The 24,421-nt window shown below is 48.5% G+C and overlaps 1 protein-coding gene across 7 annotated transcripts in view; it reads right to left on the minus strand.

The window, feature by feature from the left end:
- NAT10 (N-acetyltransferase 10) overlaps positions 1–24,421 on the minus strand; it is a 50,623-nt gene that overhangs the window by 12,314 nt on the left and 13,888 nt on the right. For all 7 annotated transcript variants that reach the window (XR_007478921.1, XR_007478918.1, XR_007478919.1 and 4 more), the window contains 19 exons: positions 23,324–23,417; positions 23,082–23,180; positions 19,561–19,697; positions 16,479–16,603; positions 15,874–16,024; positions 15,494–15,590; positions 14,500–14,616; positions 13,527–13,628; positions 13,356–13,430; positions 12,666–12,782; positions 11,686–11,819; positions 11,425–11,473; positions 8,117–8,213; positions 7,922–8,032; positions 6,833–7,005; positions 6,219–6,338; positions 5,763–5,861; positions 5,306–5,379; positions 4,189–4,272 (listed from right to left, as the gene is read on the minus strand). Coding sequence is in view for 3 of the 7 variants with exons in the window: in XM_049713943.1 (XP_049569900.1) it covers positions 4,189–4,272; positions 5,306–5,379; positions 5,763–5,861; positions 6,219–6,338; positions 6,833–7,005; positions 7,922–8,032; positions 8,117–8,213; positions 11,425–11,473; positions 11,686–11,819; positions 12,666–12,782; positions 13,356–13,430; positions 13,527–13,628; positions 14,500–14,616; positions 15,494–15,590; positions 15,874–16,024; positions 16,479–16,603; positions 19,561–19,697; positions 23,082–23,180; positions 23,324–23,417 (2,055 nt within the window). In the remaining 4 variants the exon portion in view is untranslated. The remainder of the gene's footprint in view (positions 1–4,188; positions 4,273–5,305; positions 5,380–5,762; positions 5,862–6,218; positions 6,339–6,832; positions 7,006–7,921; positions 8,033–8,116; positions 8,214–11,424; positions 11,474–11,685; positions 11,820–12,665; positions 12,783–13,355; positions 13,431–13,526; positions 13,629–14,499; positions 14,617–15,493; positions 15,591–15,873; positions 16,025–16,478; positions 16,604–19,560; positions 19,698–23,081; positions 23,181–23,323; positions 23,418–24,421) is intronic.

Here is a 24,421-nt window from a genome sequence, read left to right on the forward strand (position 1 = left end):
CCCATGACTTTAAGAAAAACCTATGGCATTACAAGGAAAATTCCTTCCCACCACTTACCACTAAGGATTACCCTGGAAACCAGACATATTATCCCAATGACTGAGGATAGTCCATAATACACAGCATGAAAACTCCCAGGAAAACCATACAATACTTTTTGATGTGTTATTTTATTTTTCCTAAATGAGAAGAAAACCCAAAGGAATAGTAACTCGGGTACACATTTCAGCTGGCCAGTAGGTTCCTCACAGATAGATTAACGTGAGAATAGCTCGGCAAATGGCCACCTTCCTTTCCCCTTATAGGTTAAAGATTCTCTCCAGTGTCACTTTGCCCTGGAAACAAACACCTCCCTATAAGGGGAGGGTGTACAATTCTGTCCTGAGACCTAACATCACCTGAATGAAGTGACTGCTCAGAAAACAGAAGGCCTCAAAGAATTCGGAATGACAGTTATCAGTATTTTTACTTCCAAAGGCGCAAGCTTTCACGTTTCCCCAGACCCCTCAAGCGCATGAATGGCCACACAGACTGGGTAACGCAGATGGCTCCTCAGGGGCAGCGACAGCCAAACCAACAGTGGGAGGGACTGAGCTCTGCGGAGCACACAACCAGGCCGTCTCCACACCAGGCCCAGAGCCGGCCGTATTCAAAGCCACTGCACTCAATACGCAGCCATCACGCGCCCTGGGCCGCATCTGCCATATTGTCCAAACCAGAAATTAGGACACACTGACAGCGGGCTTTTGTGCCACATCAGAGACCATCAGGAAAATGAGGCTAGCACCGATGCTGGAATCTTCCAGGTAGCACAGTGATTTATGGAGACAGAAGAGAACATCTGATTTCTGGGAACTATGGTTCATAGAGTCACAAGATTTCCTCTTTCCAAATAAACTCTTCAGGGGACCCTGTTTATGGCAATGCCAAGAACTCACCCTCCCACAAACCCCCAAACCAGCTGTGGAAGCCTCATCTCCAGAGGCCCAGGGCAGGGGAGGCCTCACTGTCTTCCCAAGGGAAACTCCAGTGAAAGTGCCGCCCCACGGAACCACCGTCATCTACACACACACCACTCTGCAGAGAAGCAGCTGAGGGCGAAGGTTTTTGAAGAGTAGTCCAGGGAGTCCTGGAGTCCCCCAAGACCCCTCCTGGTGGGCCCCAAAGTCAAAACTATTTTCATAATAATTCTAATACATTATTTGCCTCTTCCACTTTCATTCTCTCCCAACTGGTTTGTTTTCCAGAGGCTACAAGATGTGTGATAGCACAACGGACTGAATGCAGAAGCAGACAGGAGAATTCAGCTGCTTTCTAGTATGCCAGCTATTAAAAAGATTCACAAAAATGTAAATGTAAAACAATGCCACTCTTCTCACTAAAATTTTTATGAAAAAGGTATTTTTAAAAACAAAAAACCCATAATGAGTCCATGACTGTTAATTCTAAATGAATAAACATTTTTTTTTTTTTTTTTTTTTTGCGATATGCGGGCCTCTCACTGCTGTGGCCTCTCCCGTTGCGGAGCTCAGGCTCCAGACGCACAGGCTCAGCGGCCATGGCTCACGGGCCCAGCCGCTCTGCGGCACGTGAGATCCCCCCAGACCAGGGCACGAACCCGTGTCCCCTGCATCGGCAGGCGGACTCCCAACCACTGCACCACCAGGGAAGCCCAACATTTTTTTTTAATTTCTCAGTTTTTCATTTATAAAATGGGAAATTTTTTTAATTTAATTTTTTTTCTTATACAGCAGGTTCTTATTAGTTATCTATTTCATACATATTAGTGTATACATGTCAGTCCCGATCTCCCAGTTCATCCCACCACCACCACCACCTCACCCCCATCCCCGCTTTCCCCCCTTGGTGTCCATACGTTTGTTCTCTACATCTGTGCCTCTAAAAAGTGGGACATAGTGATAGATAAAACCCACACGCACAAAAGCCCTTTGGGGTCCTCAATAATTTTTATGATATAAAGGAACTCTGAGATCCAAAACTTTGAGAACCATTGGCTTAGAGGAAGGAGAGTATAACAGGTAAAACTCTGGGCTTTGCAGTGGACAAACCTGGTCCTGATTCTGGCTCTGCCTCTTACTAGCTATATGCTTCTTGGGAAGTCACTTAACACCTGAGAGCCTCAGTTACTTCATCTTTAAAGTAGTGATATACCCATAAAACTCCTAGAAGAGAACATAGGCAAACATTCTCTGACATAAATCATACCAATGTTTTCTTAGGTCAGGCTCCCAAGCCAATAGAAAGAAAGAAAAATAACAAATGGGACCTAATCAAACTTACAAGCTTTTGCACAGCAAAGGAAACCATAAACAAAATGAAAAGACAACCTACAGAATGGGAGAAAACATCTGCAAATGATGCGATGGACAAGGGCTTAATTTCCAAAATATACGAACAGCTCATACAATTTAAAAACAAAAAAAACAACCCAATCGAAAAATGGGTAGAAGACCTGAAGAGACATTTCTCCAAAGACATACAGATGGCCAATAGGCACATGAAAAGATGCTCATCATTGCTAATTATCAGAGAAATGCAAATCAAAACTACAATGAGGTACCATCTCACGCTGGTCAGAATGGCCATCATTAAAAAGTCTACAAATAACAAATGCTGGAGAGGGTGTGGAGAAAAGGGAACCTTCCTACACTGCTGGTGGGAATGTAAAGTTGGTGCAGCCACTGTGAAAAACCGTATGGAGGTTCCTCAGAAAACTAAAAATAGAATTACCATATGATCCAGCAATCCCACTCCTGGGCATATATCCGGACAAAGCTATAATTCAAAAAGATACATGCACCCCTATGTTCACAGCAGCACTATTCACAATAGCCAAGACATGGAAACAACCTACATGTCCATCAACAGAGGAATAATGGATAAAGAAGATGTAGTACAGATATACAATCGGATACTACTCAGCTGTAAAAAAGAACGAAATAGTGCCATGTGCAGCAACATGGATGCAACTAGAGTTTATCATACTAAGTGAAATAAGTCAGAGAGACAAATACTGTATGATACCACTTACGTGTGGAATCTAAAAATGACACAAATTGAACCTATCTATGAAACAGAAACAGGGACTTCCCCGGTGGTCCAGTGGGTAAGGCTCCACACTCCCAATGTAGGGGGCCCGGGTTCGATCCCTGGTCGGGGAACTAGATCCAGCGTGCGTGCCGCACTAAGAGTCCTGCCACAACTAAGAGGTCCGCATGCCACAACTAAAAGATCCTGCATGCTGCAAGGAAGATCCCGCATGCCACAAATAAGACCCAGCACAGCCTAAATAAATAAATATTAAGGGGGAAAAAAAAGAGATCAATAGAGCAAATCTGGGGAAAAGACAGGGCCACAGCAATTTAAAAAAGCACAAATAACGAAGAAGCTGTGTGTTTTATCAAGTAAAGTTTCAAAAAAGACATACACAAATTGAACTATATATGTATATAACACACATAAAACCCTATTAAAAAAGCAAAATAATAACCAGGTTTGAGGGGGTAGAGTGAAAGGGTGAGTTTAGAGAGGTCAAGCTTAATAAGCCTGAAAAAAACCCAAAACAACAGAAACAGAATCTCAGAGACAGAGAACAGACTGTGGGTTGCCAAGGGGGAGGGGGGTGAGAAAGGGATGGATTGGGAGTTTGCGATCAGCAGATGCAAACCGGTATATACAGAATGGATAAACAACAAGATCCTGTGATAAACCATAATAGGAAAGAATATGAAAAAGAATGTATACATATGTATAACTGAGTCACTTTGCTGTACAGCAGTAATTAACACATTATAAATCAATCATACTTCAATAAAAATAAATAAATAAAGCAGTGATGTAAGAAAAAAGCCACCTCTGTTTAGAGCATGAAGGGGATGCTGCATTAAAGCTCCCAGGAAGTGCTCAGGTAGCGGCAACTCCAAGGCTGTTGTTCTCAAGCCTGTCTCCCTGGCATGTCTGAGAATACGGGGGATGCAGAGATCCAGGCCTAAGCAATGGCCCTGCCTGATCAGTGGGAGCTATGATACAAAAATAGCATCCCTCAAAGGAAAGAATAGTGACTTTCCTCAAGGCTTTTGCTCCAACCTCCTACTTCCTAGAGAAAGTTACCAGCGAAGCAGAGAGGCCAGAATGCCTCCCCTGCCTGATGTATGCCAGCCCCTCACCTTTTCAGGCTGACAACCGAGGCATTCTGCCCGGCTTTGTTCAAAACTTCATTCCATTCTTCATCGTCCCCACGGATTATGTATCTAAAAAATAAAGGGAAATATCAAAGCCTGCTCAAAAGAAGAGAAGGCCGCTTAAAAGAAAGTAAGAGAGTGACAACGTTTTCATCACACACATCCCACCACGAAAGCCAGGCCGAGCTGCACCAGCATTTGAACAGCAGAGAGCACAGGACAGGCGTGCAGCTGAGCTCCAGGGGACAGGAACTTCACCGGAACAAGCACGGTCAGGCCTGCTAGCAGGGGTCGATCTGCACAGAAGGCAGCTGCCCGATTTCTGCCACCTGACTCTCAGCAACCGCCCACCCGCCCACCAGAGGAGCCTCCTGTCACCCCCAGCATCTCCTTGCTCACCACCACCTCCACAGCCCACACGCCCTTGGACTGGGCCATGTCTGCCCCACCTCGCCCCACCTCTCTGGGATCTGGCAGTCCTGACAAGTCAAGGCTTTGATGCAGCAAAGCTGTGTGCAGAGCTCAATACTTTGCCCACGGACCTCCTGGCCACCTCCATCTCACATCCAACAACCACCATCACTAATGACCCGGCAACGGGACTACAGGTCAAAGAGGCTCAGAGGCCACCAAGTCTGGAGCGGGTATTCATATCAATCTACCGGGCGGGTACCACCATTATAGCTGCAGCTCAAAGAGGACTGCAATCTCCAGGGCATGGAGGGTTCCAGAACAAGGGGTTTTGTTGGTTCATTGGCAGTAGGATCTTTTCTTCAAACAAATTCACATCAAAAGCCAAATATTAAAAAGTGGCCACTGACAGTGGATGCTCATGGATCAGCATCCCCCTTCCCTAAGGAGCCCGGGGCACGACACGGGACCCAAGGGATCTCAGGAACACGACCTGCAAGTCATGACTTACAAAGTGGCAGAGCTGATCTGGGGAAAACAAATCCTTCAAAATTATGCAATTAGTCAATTAGGAGGTTTTTAGCTGCTAGTGCTTCTAAAAATGATCCCATGAAACACAGCTTCCAGGGCACCCAGGAAGCAAATTAGAAGCAACCAGCAGAGGTTCCGTGCTTCCCACGAGGGGCCTTACTGAGCGAGGTCCAGGTTCTTCAGCTTCCCCACTTCTTTCTTGTGTTTCTCCTGGAACTCCTTTGCTGCTTCGTCCTGTGGTCGAAGTCCCATACAGAGAGTAGGTCAGAGTCAGGCAGGGGACAAATGGCAGGGAAAGGCCAGGGGGCAGAACGTGACCGCGACAACCAGCAGGCCTATCCTTCTGCACATTTCCCTCCCACAGCATTAAAGGCAGCTCTTACTCAGTGTGTATGAACATAAAACGCGCCTTCTGAAAACCTAAACGATCAAACAAGTAGTTCACAACAGCAGCTGCTGGACTGCCAGCTCGCACACGTGCTCAGTGGGGGGCCTCGTCAAGGGCCGGGTGGGCACGGGAGGGGCAGGGAGACTCGGGGAGCACGCCCCTCACACCCCCAGAACACTAGCGCCAGGGACTCTCCTACAGGGCAGAGACGGACGTTCGGTGTTCGTACCAGGTCGTCACTCAGCGTCTTCATCGTGGGCTCCATAACCACGGCCTTCACTGCCACCATTTGCTCCTCGATGGCCTTCTCCTGCACTTCATTAAACAGCTACAAAAGACCAAGGCCAAGAAGCAGAAGATGAAGGAGCAGCAGAGGCCCAGTCACTCGTTAGCAAGTCATTCAGCACGCGCCCTGCACGGTTTAGGAGTACACACGCTCACGGGAGGAGCAGGAGATCCCCGACTGGAGATGTCACACTCCCATCAGGGGTGCCTCTGGGAGACAACGCGGAACGTTACAGATCCAGCTGAAGTTCCCCATATCTGTTTGTGTGTGTGTGTGTGTGTGTGTGTGAAAATCTGCAGCAAACACAGCCAAATGTTAACCTTTCTGCATCCTGGGGCAGGGAGTGGGCTTGACACATTTTTCAACACAGGCCAAAGCTCTGCCCTCAGCTGAGGTTACCTTCACAACCTTGCGGATGATCCGGTTGAAAAGTCCCATCAACTGGCCTGAGGGCAGCTCGATCTCCTTTTCCAGCTGGTCCACAGACTTGTGCTGCAGGCCAATCCCCAAGAGAAGAGCCTGGGGGACGGAGAATCTGTTGGAGTGGCTGCCAGGGCAGGCTTTTGCCCATTAAAACCACACCAAGAACCAGAGTTACACTCTCTTGACCAAAACACTGACTGACACTATTGTGGAATCTTCCCATTCATCCTGTTACTGAAACCACTAGGAAAACTCCCTCCTCCTGAAATCTCCAAACTAACTTCTTATCCCGGCAAATAGCTGCTTTATGGCTACATTACAAGCACAAGGTGCTCCTGGACTCTGATGAAGCAGAGTAGGAATCAAGGCAACGTGGTGGGGTGGAGGAACGTGGGTCCAGACTGCAGCACTTCTACTTACTTACTGTACTGCTGGGCACACAGCTCAACTGCAAAGCCCAAGAGTCCCCACGTGTAAAAGGTGAGACCACTACCCCCCCCCATCAGCACAAAGTTATGTCAAAGCATCCGACCAACACCCAGCATATAAACTGCTCCACAAAACCAGCACACGAGCAGCAGGTGACCTACCGACTGGGCAGCAGACAGGGCCAGGTCCCCCAGCTGGTTCAGGAAATACAGCCGGGAGATGGCCGGGATCATGTCCATGATGAGGTGATAGTCAACCATGTTCCGTGAATACATCTCCAGCCTCTTCAGGTCATAGGGGAGGAAGAGTGCTTCCAGCTCCTCCCGGCACAGGGCTGGACATGCGACAGAGCCAGACGAGTCAGGTGAGCCCAATGCCCTTGCAGGGTCTGACGAGATTCCCAGATGGCGCTCACAACAACAGTCCCCAGGTGGCACCCAACAGCTGCTCCTCCACGGGGCCTTCAGCAGGAGCCACCTAAAAGTGCCTGCCCACCCTGGGCCACCCTGACCCTCCTCCTGCAAAGGGGAGGCAGCTTGGTCCACGCAGGGAGGGGGACGGATGGTGTGTGACCCTTGCTCAGAGTTCCACGCCAACACATCAGACCAAGAAAGGCTCCCGTGCCCTGGGGTTAGAGGAATGCAACACTTTCCCCACTTCGTCACTTCTCCTCAGGACGCAGCTTAACAGAAAACAGGCATGCTCCACCCAGCTCGAAAAACAGATTTTTACACCAAAATATAATTGGCCCAAAAAAAGGGTATACGTACACGTAACTAGCAAGAGGGAAAAAATACCCCACGGCTGTTAACACTAACGATCCCGTACACCCTTTTTTGTGTTTTAAATATTCAAACAGAATCTACATGCCCAAAGCACTTCTACGTGTTGCCCACAGAAGGTTGACAGCATATTCTTATTACAATTTCATGAATGAGGAAACGGAGCCTCAGAATTGAGCTAGTTACCCTAGCTCACAGGATTTAGATCAGGTTCCACAACTGACCAGCTGCAGGCCTTACTTACACCTCTAAAGCCAAGTCCTTCCCCCCAAGTCCTGTCATGAGGGCACAGTGTGTGATAGCGGCCCTGAGGCGGCACAGGGCCTGCTGAGCAGAGGCGGGTGGGGGAGACGCAGGTCTGGAACCAGTCCCTCCATTCCTAGTCCAGCCCTCTTCCTGGACCACATGCCCACCGCCTGTTCCACACAACCAAGCCCCACCAGCCCTCCGGCCGCCCCACCAGCTCACCCAGCTGCACGGGTTTCCCAATGTTCCTGTTCTGAAGGATGTTCAGGGCCAGGGAAGGAGAGAAGGTGCTGAACTGGTAGGACAGCAGGGCTAGGAATCGCCTTCGGAAATCTGCGGGGTTCAACCACACAGTGTCAGAGGTCTGTAGGCCCCTGTGCCTGCACCTGGCCACCCACCACCTCCACTCCCACTCACCTTTCCAAAAGGCAGAGAGCCAGGCACCCTGGTCGGCCTCATCCTCGTCCATCAACGTCTTTAGCATGATGCACGAGTGTTCTCCGGTCAGGTCATTCTGGGAAACACAAATCCCTAACTGGCACCAAGACCCCCTTTTATGAAGGACCTGTCACTGCTGAAGGGCAAGCACGCTTACGCGGGCCCTTGCTTCCTCCCCAGCAGGAGAGGCGGCCTCGCCTTCATTCTCGCAGGGCCCACTGCCTACACGACAGCTTCCAGAGACCACTTTGTCCTGCAACTTCCGAGCAGGTGCCCCAGCGATGGCGCAAAGCTACTCAGACCTTCGGAGCATGTCTTCTGCTGTGAACCCCTTGCTCACATCAGGTCAGATTCTGAACCGGGAGGCATTACAGCTTAAACTCCACATGATCCAATCAACGTGTTTTGGGCGCTCGCAGCAAAAGCTTCATGGCCAAAAACAAGCACGGCAAGAGTTCCCCTGCTGGCAACAGGTTTGCAAGTGCAGGCTCCTTTAGGTACTAAAGTAGCGACCACAGGTTTTTTAATTTCTACTACACAACAACCACAAAGCCCAAAACCGTAAAAATACCTAATGGATTTCAACTGAAGAGCATTCAAGTAACAAAAGGCCACCACCACGTCACAAACAAGCACTGCACAGCACAAGACCACAGGGACGTACCATGGTCCACGCTGAACTCACTGGTTGTGTGGTCCTTGCAGTCGACCACCAAACTTACACTCCAGCCTCGACCAGGGTCACTGACAAGGACCCAGCCCCTCTACAGCTGCTCCTGCCCATGTGGAAGCAGCCACACACCCAGTGGTCCTCATCAGTCCAGCTTTGAACTCTCAGATGGGTGCCACCCTTGGATATTGACCTGGAGAACTTCTTCATCCTCCCAGCACCAACTCCACCAGCTGACCAATACCTTCTGTGCCCACTCTTTGCTTCCCTCCTGCTGTGAGGGATGCGGTGGCCACCTCTCCCCCTGCACTCCAGGTCCTACCCTCCTGCCTCTTCCAGGCCTGTAGTCCTGCAATCAGCCCCCCTCACCTGCATCTGCATGATCTCTACAGGATCATACCCTGCAGCAAACAAACATGTTCTGGAATCTCCCGGCTGACAAACCCACCCTGACTCCAATCTCCCCCCAGCTACCTTATTCCTCTGCTCCCTTTGCCTCGTGTAGGAATCGTGTATTCAGTCTGTTTCCTCACCTCCCATTCTCTCCGGTCAGGTTGATCCCGCCACTCCACTGAAGCTGCCTTTATTCCGATCACCAACACCGACAAATCCAATGGTCAACTGTCCTAACCTTACTTGTTCTCTGACAGCAATGACTCCCCTTCCTGAAACACTTGTTATTCTTGGATTCTGACACCACAGCCCCTGCCCTTCTCCTACAGATCATGGCTACTCCTCAGCCTCCCTTGCTGTGTTTCCTGACTCATTCCTCTAAATGCTGCAGAGTGTAAGGACTCACCCTCTTTATTCTCAGCCCCTTCTTCCAACAGCTTTAAATACTTATTCACTGAACAAAAGTATTTACTGAACATGTACTATACATAGCAGATGCTATTAGGTGCTGGGGTTACAGCTGCGAAGAAAACAGGCCACCCCACCCCGCACCAAAAAAATCCTTGACCCCGAGAGTATATTCTATTAAGAGTATGCTGATGACTCTCAAATCTCTGTCTCCAGCCCCGACCTCTTCCTTGATCTCCAGACTCCTGTAGTCAACTGCCTATTCCATACTTCCACACTTGGCTGTCTAATAGGCATCACACACTTACTATGCCAAAAACAATTCCTACTTCCACCTCCAAATCTGGTCCTACCCCATTCAGTTTCTTTTTTAATGTATTTATTATTTTATTTATTTTTTTGGCTGCTTTGGGTCTTCGTTGCTGCGCGCAGGCTTTCTCTAGTTGCGGTGCGCGGGCTTCTCATTGCGGTGGCGTCTCTTGCTGCGGAGCACGGGCTCTAGGCGTGCGGGCTTCAGTAGTTGTGGCTCGTGGGCTCTAGAGCGCAGGCTCGGTAGTTGTGGCTTGTGGGCTCTAGAGCGCAGGCTCAGCCGTTGTGGCGCACGGGCTTAGCTGCACCACGGCATGTGGGATCTTCCTGGACCAGGGCTTGAACTCATGTCCCCTGCACTGGCAGCTGGGTTCTTAACCGCTGCGCCACCAAGGATGCCTCCCATTGAGTCTTATCTCAGGAAACAGCACCTCCAACACCCAGTTTCTCAGCCAGTCTCTCCAGCCAAAAACCAAAGAACTACCCTTGATACTTCTGTTCACTTACCTTCCACACCCCTATCCTTCAACTCTTCTCAGTTCACCTCCCAAACACCCCTGGCATCTGGCCCTTCTCTCCCCTCACCATGTCCTCCCCAGCCAAGCTGCTCATCTCCCCGCCTCTACTCACGGGCCACCGTCCATCGTCTACACGGCAGCCCCAGCACCTTCCCTCTAACCCCTCCCTCCACCTGAACGGGGAGGGAGCGCAGAGTCCCTGCCCAGACCCACCTGCCCCGCTGTGAATCACCACCCTTTCCTTTCAAGGTCCCTCCAGCCACACTGGCCCTTTGTTTCCTTCAAATCACCAACTTCCTTCCTGCCTCAGGTCCTCACATTTGCTGTGCCCCCTGCTTGAATACGCTCACTTTTCTGCAGGCAGGACTGTCATGTGGCTGGTCCACCCTGATCATTCAGGTTGCAGTTTGAAAGGTCACCCCTCAGAAGCCTGACCACTCATTACACTGTCACTATCTGAATACTTCTCGTCTGCTCACTTTTTTGCTGCCTATTTCTCCTCATTAGAAAATAAGCTTCACGGCTTGTCTTGCTCACTGCTTGATTCAGTGCATGCACTAAATAATTTTTTTTTTAATGAACTGACAGCCACTAACTCTCTCATCTTCCATTTTATCCTCTATGGCTCTGTTGTCCACACAAGCGCATTCCTCCTTCAGATACCAGCTTATAGTATGCACTCCTCCCCTGAAACCACTTTTCTTCCTGTTTTTAAAAAATACAAATTCGAGGAGGCCCCCAGTGACAGGATTCCAGAACGTGGTGAACAAGCCCACGTGCACTTCCGCCATCTCAGCGTGGAGCACAAAGCCGCTAGAGTGTGCAGTGGGGAGAGTGACCGTGTGGCCCTCAGTAAGGGCGGCTGCTCCGGAGGCATTCAGAGAAGCCTCCTGGCAGCACAGGCACACCGCTCAGGGCACAGCGGGAGGCACCAGGGCTCTGCAAGGACACACCTGTCACCACCCTCCCCTGCCAGATGCCTCACTCACCGGGGTCTGTCTCAGATAAACAGGGACAAAGCCAGCTCGTTTCCAGAACCTGCAAAGGATACAGAGAGCAGGTCACCACGTGTGCCTTCTGGGAGCGGCTGACACACAGAGCTGGGAAGGGCGGGGGGTGAGGGCAGTGGGGCGGGGGCGTCAGGACAGCTGACACCACTGCAAAGGCAGACACGCAGCCCACAGGACTCTCATTCTCAGGACACCGAGGCCAAAGGGATGCTGCGGGAGGAAGGGCAGGCGAACGCTTACCTGAGGAGCCTGGGGGTCAAGCCGTAGCACACCCCCAGGTAGTCCAGGTGCTCGGCAGGCCTCTCGTTCAGTTTGAGAAGTAAGGGAGGCAGGTCCTTCCGGGGAGTGACGACCTCTTCCAGCAAGCTGACCGCCTGGAGGATGCCCGAGGGGAGAGCACATCCACCCAGCGGAGAGAGAGGAAGGTTAGTGACATTCCCAAGCACCCCTGGCCACACCAAGCTCTGGACGAGCACAGCAAAAACCGGGACAGGTGTCCTGGTTCTTAAAATGTAAAATCACCACTAAGTCCAGTCATCATTCCTGAGGACACCAAAGCCCTAGACGAGCACGGACCCACACTGCTCAAAACCCAGAATGTGGGAAACAGCCACACGGTTTAGAAACGCCAAACGCATTTACAAAGAGACAGAGGTAAGGTGCTGAAGACGCAGGTCTGTCACCGGATGGCTCTGTGTCTTGGGAACTGACAAACCTCTGAGCCCGACCTTAAGTATAAGCCCCTTCCCACCTCCCGAGCAGGCACACCGTGAAACATCAAATGAACCCGTGTGAAAAGCTGTCCCAGCTCCTAGCATTGAGCACTCTTACCCAGAAAGACAGAGCTCCCTGAGTCTGAGGTCAGTACTGAGAGGAGGAGACTGCACTGCACAGCTGTGGCTTTAAGCCGGCATGTGGATCAGCGTCACCTGGGAGCTTCAGGCAGATTACTGGGCCCCACCCAGAGCCTCGGATTCAGGAGGTCCAGGGCAGGGGTCAAGAGCTGACACTCTTAACGAGTCTCCAGGTGAGGCGGATGATGGTGACCCGAGGGCCTCAGTCTCGGTGTCAGCTGGGGAAAGAGAAGCTTCTCCAAAGCCAGAGAGGAACTCTGCCGCTACTGCTCAGAGCCCAGACCACAGGACAGCTCTTGATGATACTCCTGAAGACCCAGAGGATGGCCCTCCCCGAAACCAGGAGCTCGGCCAGAAGACGCCTACCTCACTGCTGACGGTGTGCATTTCCTGCGAGGGCGCCAGGACCTTTTCCTCGAGACAAGGGAATCTGCCCTCATAGTACATCTGCAGCAGCTGCAGGGCTCGGCTGCCATAGCCCATCTGTGAGCAGACACGGAGGGAAACAGGCAAAGGCAAGAGAGATGTCCTCAGTGTCTACGCCACTCGTACGCCCCTGTACTGCTTCTAGAAAGCCTTCACTCCAGGTCAAAGTGCACTTCGCAAAGGGAACCAATGAAACCCCTCAACAAGGTCAAAGCAGAGACCCTTAAGACCTAGCGTGGCACGACCCTCACTCTCGCACTGTCCAGCCCGTCAAGAACGTGAGGATGGCTGAGCATGCTTTCTGGTCCACAGATCAGCGAGCTCGGAACTGATGACTCTACGGCTAACTCCTCGGTGAGGACTTCTAAGACAGGAGGTAACTACAGGAAGCAGATCTGGTTCACGAGTCCCCTGTCCTCACAAAGAGTGAGCACATACAATCATCCTGCCCGCCCACCCCCAGCCTCCGGCAAACCGTCCACAGCAGAGGGGGACCTGGATCTGCTACTCCTTGACCAGCTTCCTATTTAAACAACCGCATACACCTGCCCTAACGAGAGGCCAGCAACATGGCAGCAGCTAATTACAGCACACCAGGTTTAAATAACAGCACACACGAGGACACGTTACCGCTTGATAATCCGGGTGAACAGCAATGCGAACCACTCTTCCACCCGAAAGGCCGCCAAAGTCTGGGTCTTGGAACTGTGGGGGAGACACAAGCCGGTGACTAAGCAACAAAAGACAGCCTCCAGCACTGCCAGCTTCACTCGCTCAGACACACCAGGGAAAGCACATCACCTGTTCCGACACTGTCCATGGAATCAGGTCCCCCGAAGCCTTCTTGCCTCGAGACAGGCTGTTCAAGATGGACTGGCGAGAAATCTCCCCCTCGAGGCACACCTGTTGGGGAAGCAGGACACTGCAGACAGAAAGGCCGGCTCCAGGTTCAGAGCCCACCCCCAGAACCTCACCAGCACTCCGCCCTTGCTCTGACTAGGCCGGCTGTTTCCACTCCAGCGCACGCTTAACCCTGTAACCAACTCATCCGTTTCCAAGAGAAGTTTCATTACTGTGTCCCCTGGGCATCCTGACACCGTCACTAAGAAGGCAGAATACTGACCCAGAGAGCAAAACCACACTAGAAGAGGGTCTCCACACATGGTGTACATGTGAGCTCATCAATTAAGGCTCAGGACGCTCACGTGGCTCTCTACAGAACTGGGCAACGTCAGTGACTCCAGGGTCTAACAGGAAGATGGTTAAACATAGTACCGTACGTGCATGTCATGAAATACAATGCAGCCTTAAAAATTATGCAGATTATGAATATCTGACACATTGAAAAAAAAAACCCAGATTACCAAATACTATGATCGTATGTTTATGAACAGGAAAAATGATAAAGAAATGCATAAATACAGGCTAGGCATTAAAAACATCTTCCCAATCTGTGTCTTCTAATTTTACAAGTAGCATGTATTGCTTTAGTAATAAAGGAGGAAAACAAAGTTCTGTTTTAGGAGCTGCAAGTCAAAATACGAGTGGCCAGTTCTGATTTTCACCCATCCATGAACAGTGGGGCTTTGGGTCTCTGTCTGGGTGGTAGTTTCCTTTGATGCACCCTAATCGCCTGCCTGGATACGTCCAGTCACTAGGCTTGAGACCAAGAATCAGCAGCTTCCCCTTCTGCGCTGCGGTTACCGAGCCACTAATCCTTGATGCCTAAGTGGGTCCCAAAATCAATGCCACAAGGACACCTCAGCTTCTGTACCTGGATGACAGCAAGCACTTCAGGAAGGGCATTCTGGGTGGGGGGCACGGGAGGCAGGAGGCAGAAGAGATGGTGAGCAGGCGCATCAGAAAGCATCTGGAGATCGCTAGGAGAGTTCTGTGGGGCACAAACAGGTCAGTGAGAAGCACTCCTCATCCTGTCCTCACTCGAGATGCTACTCCACAGTCATGACTGGAGAACTGCCTTCCCCAGAGCCAGGTGATGTGCTGAAACCCGTCAAAGCGCCTTTCCAGCATCATAGCCGGTCAGCCTGAGACCCTCTGTAAGGGCTTAAGCGGGACTTAAGCCTCCAACGTTTGCTGTCACCTCACCACGAGTGCTGAGGCTGCAGAGCCGGAGCAGAGACCTGCTTAGTTAGTGCTATATACTTCACAGCTGGGAAGCGAACTTCTTCCTGATAAGAGGCTGCTATTTCAAGACAACCTCTCACCACTTCTAACATCAACCCTTCGGCTTTCCGTTTAAAGGGTGTTCATAAAAAAGCTACCTAGACACTCAAAAAGTGTCCTTTCCAATGTGCCTTTTTAAGACTTTCAAATATTCCAAATTCTCATTCACTGCTCCTTAAAAACAGCCCAGGGGTATAAGGCTGGTCTCAGGTCAAACAGCAGCCCCCGGATTACAACTGCTATGTCATCTCAGCCCATCCATTTAGCCAACAGGCAAGAAATATAAGTACCCCTTTTAAAATGGGCAAAACTTTCCACCCTCTCCAGCTACCACACATGGAGCTACGTGCAGAAATCTCACACTCCGTATGCAAAGCTGGAGCCCACGACAAGCCTGAACAACAATGGGAAATGCAACCCCTCCAGCAGGATCCCTGGACCTTGCCAACATCAGGACGTTCAAGTCCCAGTGGAATGGTCACCTGAGCCACTGGGTAACAAAACATGCAAAAAGCCGAGTCAAAAGGCACTGCCCAGTGCTGGAATTCACTGCTAAAGTTCACCCGAGGGCTAGCTGCAGTTACCTTGTAATGAGAAGCCACGTAGAGGGCCATAAGCCGTTGGAGGAAAATCTCAGAGGCTTTGTGGTAGCAAAAGAGGGTATCTCTATTAACATAGTAGCTGGATTTGGAGTTAAGCAACCAAAGCAAATCGAAGAGAACCCAGAACAGGACACACTACTTCCAAGGGTCACCTGGATATGTGGGTTTCCCTCAACCTGGGAAGAGGAGCCCCTGGTTCTGAGCAGAAACGTATTAGGGAGGAAAAGAAGGGAAATCAACAACATTCAACTTTCCCCTCTCCCTAGAGCAGCAGCCTATGAAGCAAAGGGCCAAAACTCTTTGTTCAACTCTTCCATTGCCCCCTCTCCCTTTCACAGGACAAATGGAACTCAGGAGGATACAGCTCACAGGCTTCAGGCAAGGGGCAGCCAGAGATGATCCGAGTGATGTTGAGGCAATCCAGGCACAGCAGGTCGTTCAGCCACTTCTCTACTGCATCCCCAGGGGCGTATCGGATCGACTCGTGCAGGGAAACCTCATGCAGTGTTCGCACTGTTCCCCACAACACACACACACACAGTGAGGAACAACTAATAAATGCTTTTTGTCCACAAGAGCAAGGCAAATGTTCTACTTTATCTCTGTCACATGGCGCTCACAAAATATGGCTCAAGAATTTAAAGCGAGTGGTTTTAAATTGTTCTGGTGGATGTTCAACTTGCCTCGACACCAATCCCAAGGGGATCTCTCTAAGTCAATGCAACCAATGCCCTGAGATGGTGACAAACAGGAATCTAGCCACCAGAAGGCCCAGGTCAGCCACCCATCTGGTCACTGGTTTGCTGTTCCTCAGAGAAAAGCAACTTCACCTCTTGGGGACTCAACCTCTCTGCCTGATGGTCAGACGGTCTGTTACCGCCCATGCGGTCATGAGGGGAAGGATCCCGCAGGAGAGTGTGAAGTGACTTGCTGTGCACTGCAGGCACATTCAGAGCTCCAGGGGTACCTGATGCCAGTCTGGCAGTCGTCGTGGTCTTGTTCTCAGCGGTGGTGCTGACCTGGCTCTGGGCACTCTGTTGACGGAGCTGCTGAATTAGCTTGAGGGACAGAGACCGGCCAGTGCCCTCGTAGCTAGGAGCAAAAGCAAAGGCAATCAGGCATGAGGTCCCAAATCAACTCTCTAGGCGGGGACAGAGAACTACTTTCCTCGTCCTAATGAAACATCAGACTTCTGTTCGCCGAGGACAACCCTGTCACCTCTGAACTTCCATGCCCAAAGGAGGCAGGGCTGCATGGTGGCTCACCTCGGAGCCATCTGGGCCTGGGCTCAAGTCCTGGCATGTCCATTTAGTACCTCTGGACAAAGAACTCAACCCCTTTTAGCTTCCTCCTCAAAAGGGGACTATTCCACACATCTCACCGGACTGTACTGTGAACTAAAAAATAAGGACTGAGGGCTTCCCTGGTGGCACAGTGGTTGAGAGTCCGCCTGCCGATGCAGGGGACACGGGTTTGTGCCCCGGTCCAGGAAGATCCCACATGCCGCGGAGCGGCTGGGCCCGTGAGCCATGGCCGCTGAGCCTGCACGTCCGGAGCCTGTGCTCCGCAACGGGAGAGGCCACGGCAGTGAGAGGCCCGCGTACCGCAAAAAAAAAAATAATAATAAATAAGGACTGAGAAGATGACGTGAATAAAGCATTTAGCATAATGGAACTGGAACACAGGTAAATGGCCAATTAATAAGAGCTGCTATTAGAAGTTCTATGCTTGAAAAAATGAACAGAGAGCATTTCCAGTTTGAAAAAATTAAGATTAAACAAATCCACCACCCAAGTAACTTTTCTCATTACTACTTTCATTTAAAAGATGACATAAAGAAGTAATAAAAAATTTGGGGAAAAGAAATCATCTATAATCTGATCACTGAACCCGCTCTTTTCAATTGTTATTTCCTCCTTGTCTTTGGTCACAAGCACACGTGACCACAGGGTGCAGACTGCTCAGTGGGTTTTTTTAATTTTTAGTTTTACACTGTTTCATAGTATTCATTATCATAAATGAGGATACTGCATAAATACTTCCTCTAACTCAAATACTACTTTTAAAGAATGATCAAAAAATTAAATTTTGAAGTGCTTTTATTACTCCTGCCTGCCCCATATAACAAAGCATTCTCAAAGGAATTCCATTTACTTATTTAAAAAAAACAAAAACAAAGAGTAAGCACAAGCAGCAAAGCTAAAAAAATTGTGTGTTTCAAAGAACATTAACAAGAAAGTGGAATTTCTTGAGTGGGAGAAAATTTCTGTAAATCACGTATATGAGACTTGTATCTAGACCATATAAGGCACCCTTCCATACAACTCAATAATAAGTAAGACAACTCAATTAGAAAAATGAGCAGAGGATCTGAATAGATACTTCTCCAAAGAAGATAAATAATGGCCAATAAGCATGTGAGATGCCCCACATCATCAGCCATCAGGGAAATGCAAATGAAGACCACATGAGATACCATTTCATACTCATTAGGATGGCTACAATCAAAAAGACATATAAATGCTAGCAAGGACATGGAAAAACTGGAACCCTCAGACACTGCGAGAGGAATGTAAAATGGTTCAGCTGCTTAGGAAAGCAATCTGGCAGTTTGCTAACAGTTAAACAGAAAGTTATCATTTGACCCACTAATTCCACTTCTAGGTATACACCCAACAGAACAGAAAACATGTCTGCACAAAAACCTGTACATGAATGTTGACAGCAGCATTACTGCTACTAGCCAAAAGAGAGAAACAACCCAAATGACCATCAAAAAGATGAATGGAAAAACAAACTGTGCATAAACATACAACGGAATAGTATTCAGCCATAAAAAGGAATGAAGTACTGATATAAGCTACACGGATGAACCTTGAAAACATTATGGTTAGTGAAAGAAGCCAGTCACAAAAGACCACATATTCTAAGATTCCACTTATATAAAGTGTCCAGAATAGGCAAATCCATAGATACAGAAAGTTGATTAGTGGTTGCCTAGAACTGGGGGGCAGGAAGGAACTGGAGGATGATAATGAAAGGATATGGGGTTTCTTTCTGGGGTAATGAAAATGTTTTAAAATTGACTGTGGTGATGGTTTCACAACTCTATGAATATACTAAAAATCACTGAATTATACACTTTAAATATATCTCAATAAAGCAGTTATCAAAAAAGAGTAAAACCCATTTTACTGAACTGTTTTCAGTATAAGCAAAGCAGTCAAATAATAAATCTATAATATAGAATTATCCCTTCAAGATGTGACTTCCATATAGAAACCTTTTCTATATTGAAGATATGTATACACTGAACAGGAAAGATTTCCCAGTATATTCTTTTTTTTTTTTTTTTTTTGGCCATGCTGCACAGCTTGTGGGATCTTAGTTCCCCAACCAAGGATCAAACCCAGGCCCCCAGAAGTGGAAGCTCGGAGTCCTAACCCCTGGACCACCAGGGAATTCCCAGTATATTCTTTATATAAAAAAACAAATTCAAAACACTATGAAAACTATGTTTATGTTCTTATTCAAAATGAAAAAGTTGTCTCTATATGGTCAGATCACCAGTGATTTTTCTTTTTGCTTACCTTACCTTTCTAGCTTTTCTAAAGCAAACAAGAACTAAATATTTCAAAATTTTAAAAAAGCTCTTGAGCCTGCTTTCTTATGATAACTATACAGTTACTTTAATACTATATTTTCACATAAGCCTCAGAGATAAGACACTGGTATTGCCATCCATGTGCCCTTTAGAACTTCATCAGGCCTACAGACAGAAGGAGACACTCATCAGCTGGGTTATGAAGTTCTTCAGTCTGGTGCTGCCTGTTCTGGTGGGCCGTAGCTCAGACCAGAAGTGAGCTGTAGTTTACTATGAAGGGGCCAGCTGCCAAGGAGAAGGCTGAGGAGAGAGTGCAGCAGAGCCCCAAAGACTCAAACTTCAGGAATCAGCCCTACCCACCCAGGCCCAGGTCACATTCGTTAAATGCTATGTAACTGGCAACAACCTACAATGGGAGCAACGGCTCCTGCCCGAGGTGCCTCACCCGTTGATGGTGGATGCCATGAACACAAGGTAGGGCCCCAGAAGGCTCTTCACCAGGGGGAGGGGGATGGCAGCAGCTTCATCGATCACAACAAGTTCAGCCTGGCCCAGTTTCACAGCATCTGCAGGATGTATATACTGCCAGAAAGAAAAATTTGTATTATTAGCTTGGCCACCTGATACCATGGCTGTGATCTCTGGTGAGTCACCATAAAGGCCTCTCTTTACTCTCTCTCCCCAGTCCCATTTCTTCTTCTCTCATTCCTCCTCCTCGCTTTTCCCTGGCAGGGCAAAGCTGGGATGGGCTTAGAGTCAGATGCCTGGGTCCAAACAGGTCGACCACTGGCTGTGTGGCCCTGGGCAGGTCACTTCATCTCAGCACCTCAGATTCCTCTCCAGAAAATGGAGGAAATACCTGATGGCTGCTTGAGAAAAAAAATAGGTAAATCTGTAAAAATGCCCTACCTGGGACCTGGCTGAGTGATAGGTGGTGCCTCCCCTTCTCTCCTCTCTCCCTTCTCAGGCTTCTCCCCAGCCTCATTCTGGCCAGTGGGCCAGAGGCAAGCTTGGCCCCAGCAATGGCTAAAGGCGAGGAGTTTCTCAAGCATCTCCTACACTCTGGGTACTGTGTCCTGCTTTGACACCATCAATATAAAGCCCAGGTCCCCCTGCACTGGTGGGGACACTTCTAAGACTTATAACCTTCTTAGTGCTCACACATCCTTATTTATATTATTAGCTGGGCCATCTAATGTCACAAACTTGCCATGAGCTTGGCACCCTTATGCGTATAAACAACCCTTTCAGTTCCTACAGGGGTTCCTGCTCTTTTTAAAGTTTGCAAAAGTCTATGAAGAGGTATTTTTACAGGAGAGGAAACCTGAATAGCCAACTAACATAAACAAAGGTACTCAACCTCACTAGTCATCACAGCAATGCTCAAGACAACAAGGAGACCCCACTTCACACGCAGACGGGCAAAACTTAAATAGCAGTAAAACACCCAGTGTTCGTGAGGACGTGGGGAAACAAAAACTCGAGAGTGCTGCGGTGAATGTCAATATGTACAAACACTTTAAGGAAGAATTTGGCAAAATCCGAGAAAGATGGAAATCTACGTATACCCTAAGACCCAACAATTCCAATTCTAGAAACATATAAATAAACTGTAATGTGCTCATATAGTGCTTAAAAATGAATCAACCAGATCTACAAGCTTCAATCTGGACCAACTTGAAAACAAATGTTGAGTGAAAAAAAGGCAAGCTAAAGAAAGACAAGTATAGTACGTTACCATTTACGGATACATAATTATGTAGTGAAATATAAACAAATGAATTGAAAGGAAACACACCAGGTACTTCCCTGGTGGCGCAGTGGTTTAGAATCCGCCTGCCAATGCAGGGGACACGGGTTCGAGCCCTGGTCCGGGAAGATCCCACATGCTGCAGAGCAACTAAGCCTGTGTGCCACAACTACTGAGCCTGCGCCCTAGAGCCCGCGAGCCACAACTACTGAAGCTCGCGAGCCTAGAGTCCGTGCTCCGCCACAAGAGAAGCCACCGCAATGAGAAGCTCGTGCACCGCAATAGGAAGCCCGCTCACCGCAACCAGAGAAAACCTGCGTGCAGTGATGAAGACCCAGCCCAACCAAAAATAAATAAATAAATTTATTAAAAAAGAGAAGAAAAAGAAAGGAAACACACCAATCTCAGAGCACAGTATGGGGAGTGGCGGAAGGGAATGGATGGGGAAGGGTACAGGAGGGACTTCAACCGTGTCTGTGAGGATTCAGATCTTTAAAACAAAAATATGAGTGGCTTTTTTTTTTTTTCTTTTTTTTGCGGTACGCAGGCCTCTCACTGTTGTGGCCTCTTCCGTTGCGGAGCACAGACTCCGGACGTGCAGGCTCAGCGGCCATGGCTCACGGGCCCAGCCACTCCACGACATGCGGGATCTTCCCGGACTGGGGCACGAACCCGTGTCCCCTGCATCGACAGGCGGACTCTCAACCACTGCGCCACCAGGGAAGCCCATGAGTGGCTTTTTAAACGTGAAACCAACACAGCAAACAGCAAAACATCAGCATTTCTTAAGCCTGAGTGCTGGGCACCTGAGTGTTATCTTATATTGGTCTCTGTGCTTTCCTGTAGTTTTCAAGTATTCCATTACAGGTGAGATTTTTTAACTGCTTTGCTGGAAGCTGATGGGTCGAGGGGGCAGAGACCCCACTCATTTCCGACAGCAGATACATGTCCTCAGTAAGGCCCCACATCTTGGATCCTTACAGAGAAAAACTAAACAAGCACCTCATAAAAGCAGCAGGAAGCAGGCCCCTGGAGAGGCACCGCCGACTTTAATATTCTGCTGTATCGCAATTTCCAGCAAGAAAGAAGAGGTCTCAAAGGGACACAAATGTAGCCTCATAAAGTCAGGTCACCTCTTCTGCGCTTCAACTCCAGTCTGGAGACAAAAGGACTCTGGTAATACGAGAAGGTCTCTGATGACAGATCCAAGGCGCGGCGAGGGCTGAGCCAGGCATTTCACGGAAAGCTTCTCCCTCTTTGGTTTGTGTGTTTCTCTTGAGTTTTAACAGATCTCTGTATTCTCAGGGCCTGCAGCCTGCCCCTCACCCCGCCCTACCCCAACACTGGACTCTCTTCCCCTCAGCTGAGAGAACCAGGCCAAAGTAGGAAGAAACGCACAGAGAGAAGAGAGTCTAGAAAGAGACCCAGCAAGAAAAAAATTAAGGTCCTTGAGGGAAAAAGGCACAAACACTGAACCTCATTTATAACCTGGATCCTTGATAAAAGGTATACCTCCTTGACAGACATATACAAATGCCTCACAGGCATAAAGCTCAAGGGCGTAAAGTGCCAAGTTGGCCTGGCCCACTTCCCACCCCAACCCAACTCCAAAAGTGATCAATAACCTGCTCCACTAGGAGCCCACGGGCCTCCATCCCTTCTGCAAGCCTGTCACGATTTAACAAAATTGTAGCCTTTGGACACGTACAGACCATTCAGGCTTACAGAGCACTGGAGATTCACAGAGCTTTCGGGGAAACACTGTTTCAAAAGGAAAATAGGCCACCGGCTAAACCACAAAGATTCAGAGTACATTTTACAAAGAACTTTTCTTCTTTTAAATGGTGAGGTTATTTATTGTCCTTGCTACAGATGCATCATTTCAAAACCTGCTGTAACTATGCAAAATTAGAAATGTCCGAAAAAATGATTTTATTTCTCTTAGCTGATTAGCATACTTACAATCCTACTCACTCAATTTTCAAGGGACAAAACTACAACTTTCCCATCTGGCTACATACATTTGGTAGTCTGCTCGAATGTTTTTCTTTAGAAGAGGCTGAAAATCTGGAACACGTTTACCGTAAAACAACAACGCTGTCTAAAAGATATGCAATTACACAGCACATAAAACAACTATAAAAGGAGACGTCTTCGAGCATTTATACACAGCAGGACACTGGCCCCACGTGGTAGGGTTTTAGAACAAGCCTCACCTGAATGGTCTGCCTGTGTTCCCGGAATATGTTCACTCTGATCACGGCTTTGTTAAATTCAGGATTTAGAGACTGAATGATCTCATAATCCAGATGCTCCTAATAGGGAAAGAGCCAAACCAATGCCAAACGTCAGAAACAGGCTTTAGAAACTAAATATTACGAAAGTTTGCATTCTAAAGACTTCACCTGGATTTATACTCAGCATGGAATCAAAATAAGCTCTTATCCTAATTTCCTACCTGATACTGCAGAGCATCAAATCCTTTAAATACAAATTCAAACAGAGTGTGGAGGTTATCCGGGCTCGGAGAGGTAACAAAGATATTGGAGTACCTGTTGAACAAAAGGAGGATTTTTTTTTTTTTAAGTAATTAGGAAATCTAAGAAATGTTTAGAGAACTTAAAAAAAGGAAACATTTTTGTTTGCCCCTGTTACACAGGGGATAACCAGAGACAGTGACAGAAAAAAAATCAGGACACACGTTTTGGGGAGGAAAAGTAAAGCAACTCCAGACCTGAGGGTATTCTTCCTCCCAACCTAATGAAAACGCATTACCAGTTTGAAGGTAGCACATCCCAGCAATCAGCTACCAGCATCTGTGAAAACACCCTGCTGAGGGCACTGTGGGGACTGCTCCCTCAGTGCCAGGGCTGGCACGCGGCTCCCCAGTCCTGCACCCTGGGACGAGAGAGGGCTTCACTCTCATCACTAGCTGTGCTGTGAGGGTTTCAAACCGTGAAGCCAAAGTGCTCAACTGTGCTCAGGCTAAGGCCACAGTTAACCTCTGAGGAATCCTTGTTCAGTGTAAAGGATGCTGATGGTGGCGGGGCTGAGTGGTACTGCCAGAGCAGCGAGAGAAACAAAGGACTAGGAGTCAGGAGCCGAGTTCAGCCCCAGCACTACCAGCACTGACTTGGGGGTTCTTGGGTGAGTCACTGAAACTCCCTAAGCCTGAGTTTATCCATCTATGAAACACTAACATTGTTAATTAGGAGCACCAAGGAAGAGAATGCCTACGGGACGTGGCAAATTCTAGGTCCGTTATTTGTCTGGGAAGCTGGAAGTACATGATCTCCTGGCAGTTGCAAAAGTCTTCCGCCCAGGACAAAAGAATGGAAAGGAACATCACACTCAAATGCAGCTCCTCAGGAGCAAACAAGATCTTCTACTGATCAAAATCATTAAAATGTCAAACTTGTACTTTTCTAAGTCAGCAAAGCGGGTCATATTCATGCTCATCTCCTGAGAGTTTTTAAGTTTCTTACCCCCATTTCTTTGCTCTTGTGTGTTTGTTCAACTCTAAATAGTGAGTTGGCCCTGGTGTATGTCTTTGTGT

This window comes from Orcinus orca, chromosome 8 (assembly GCF_937001465.1).
Source record: "Orcinus orca chromosome 8, mOrcOrc1.1, whole genome shotgun sequence".
Lineage (NCBI taxonomy): Eukaryota > Metazoa > Chordata > Mammalia > Artiodactyla > Delphinidae > Orcinus > Orcinus orca.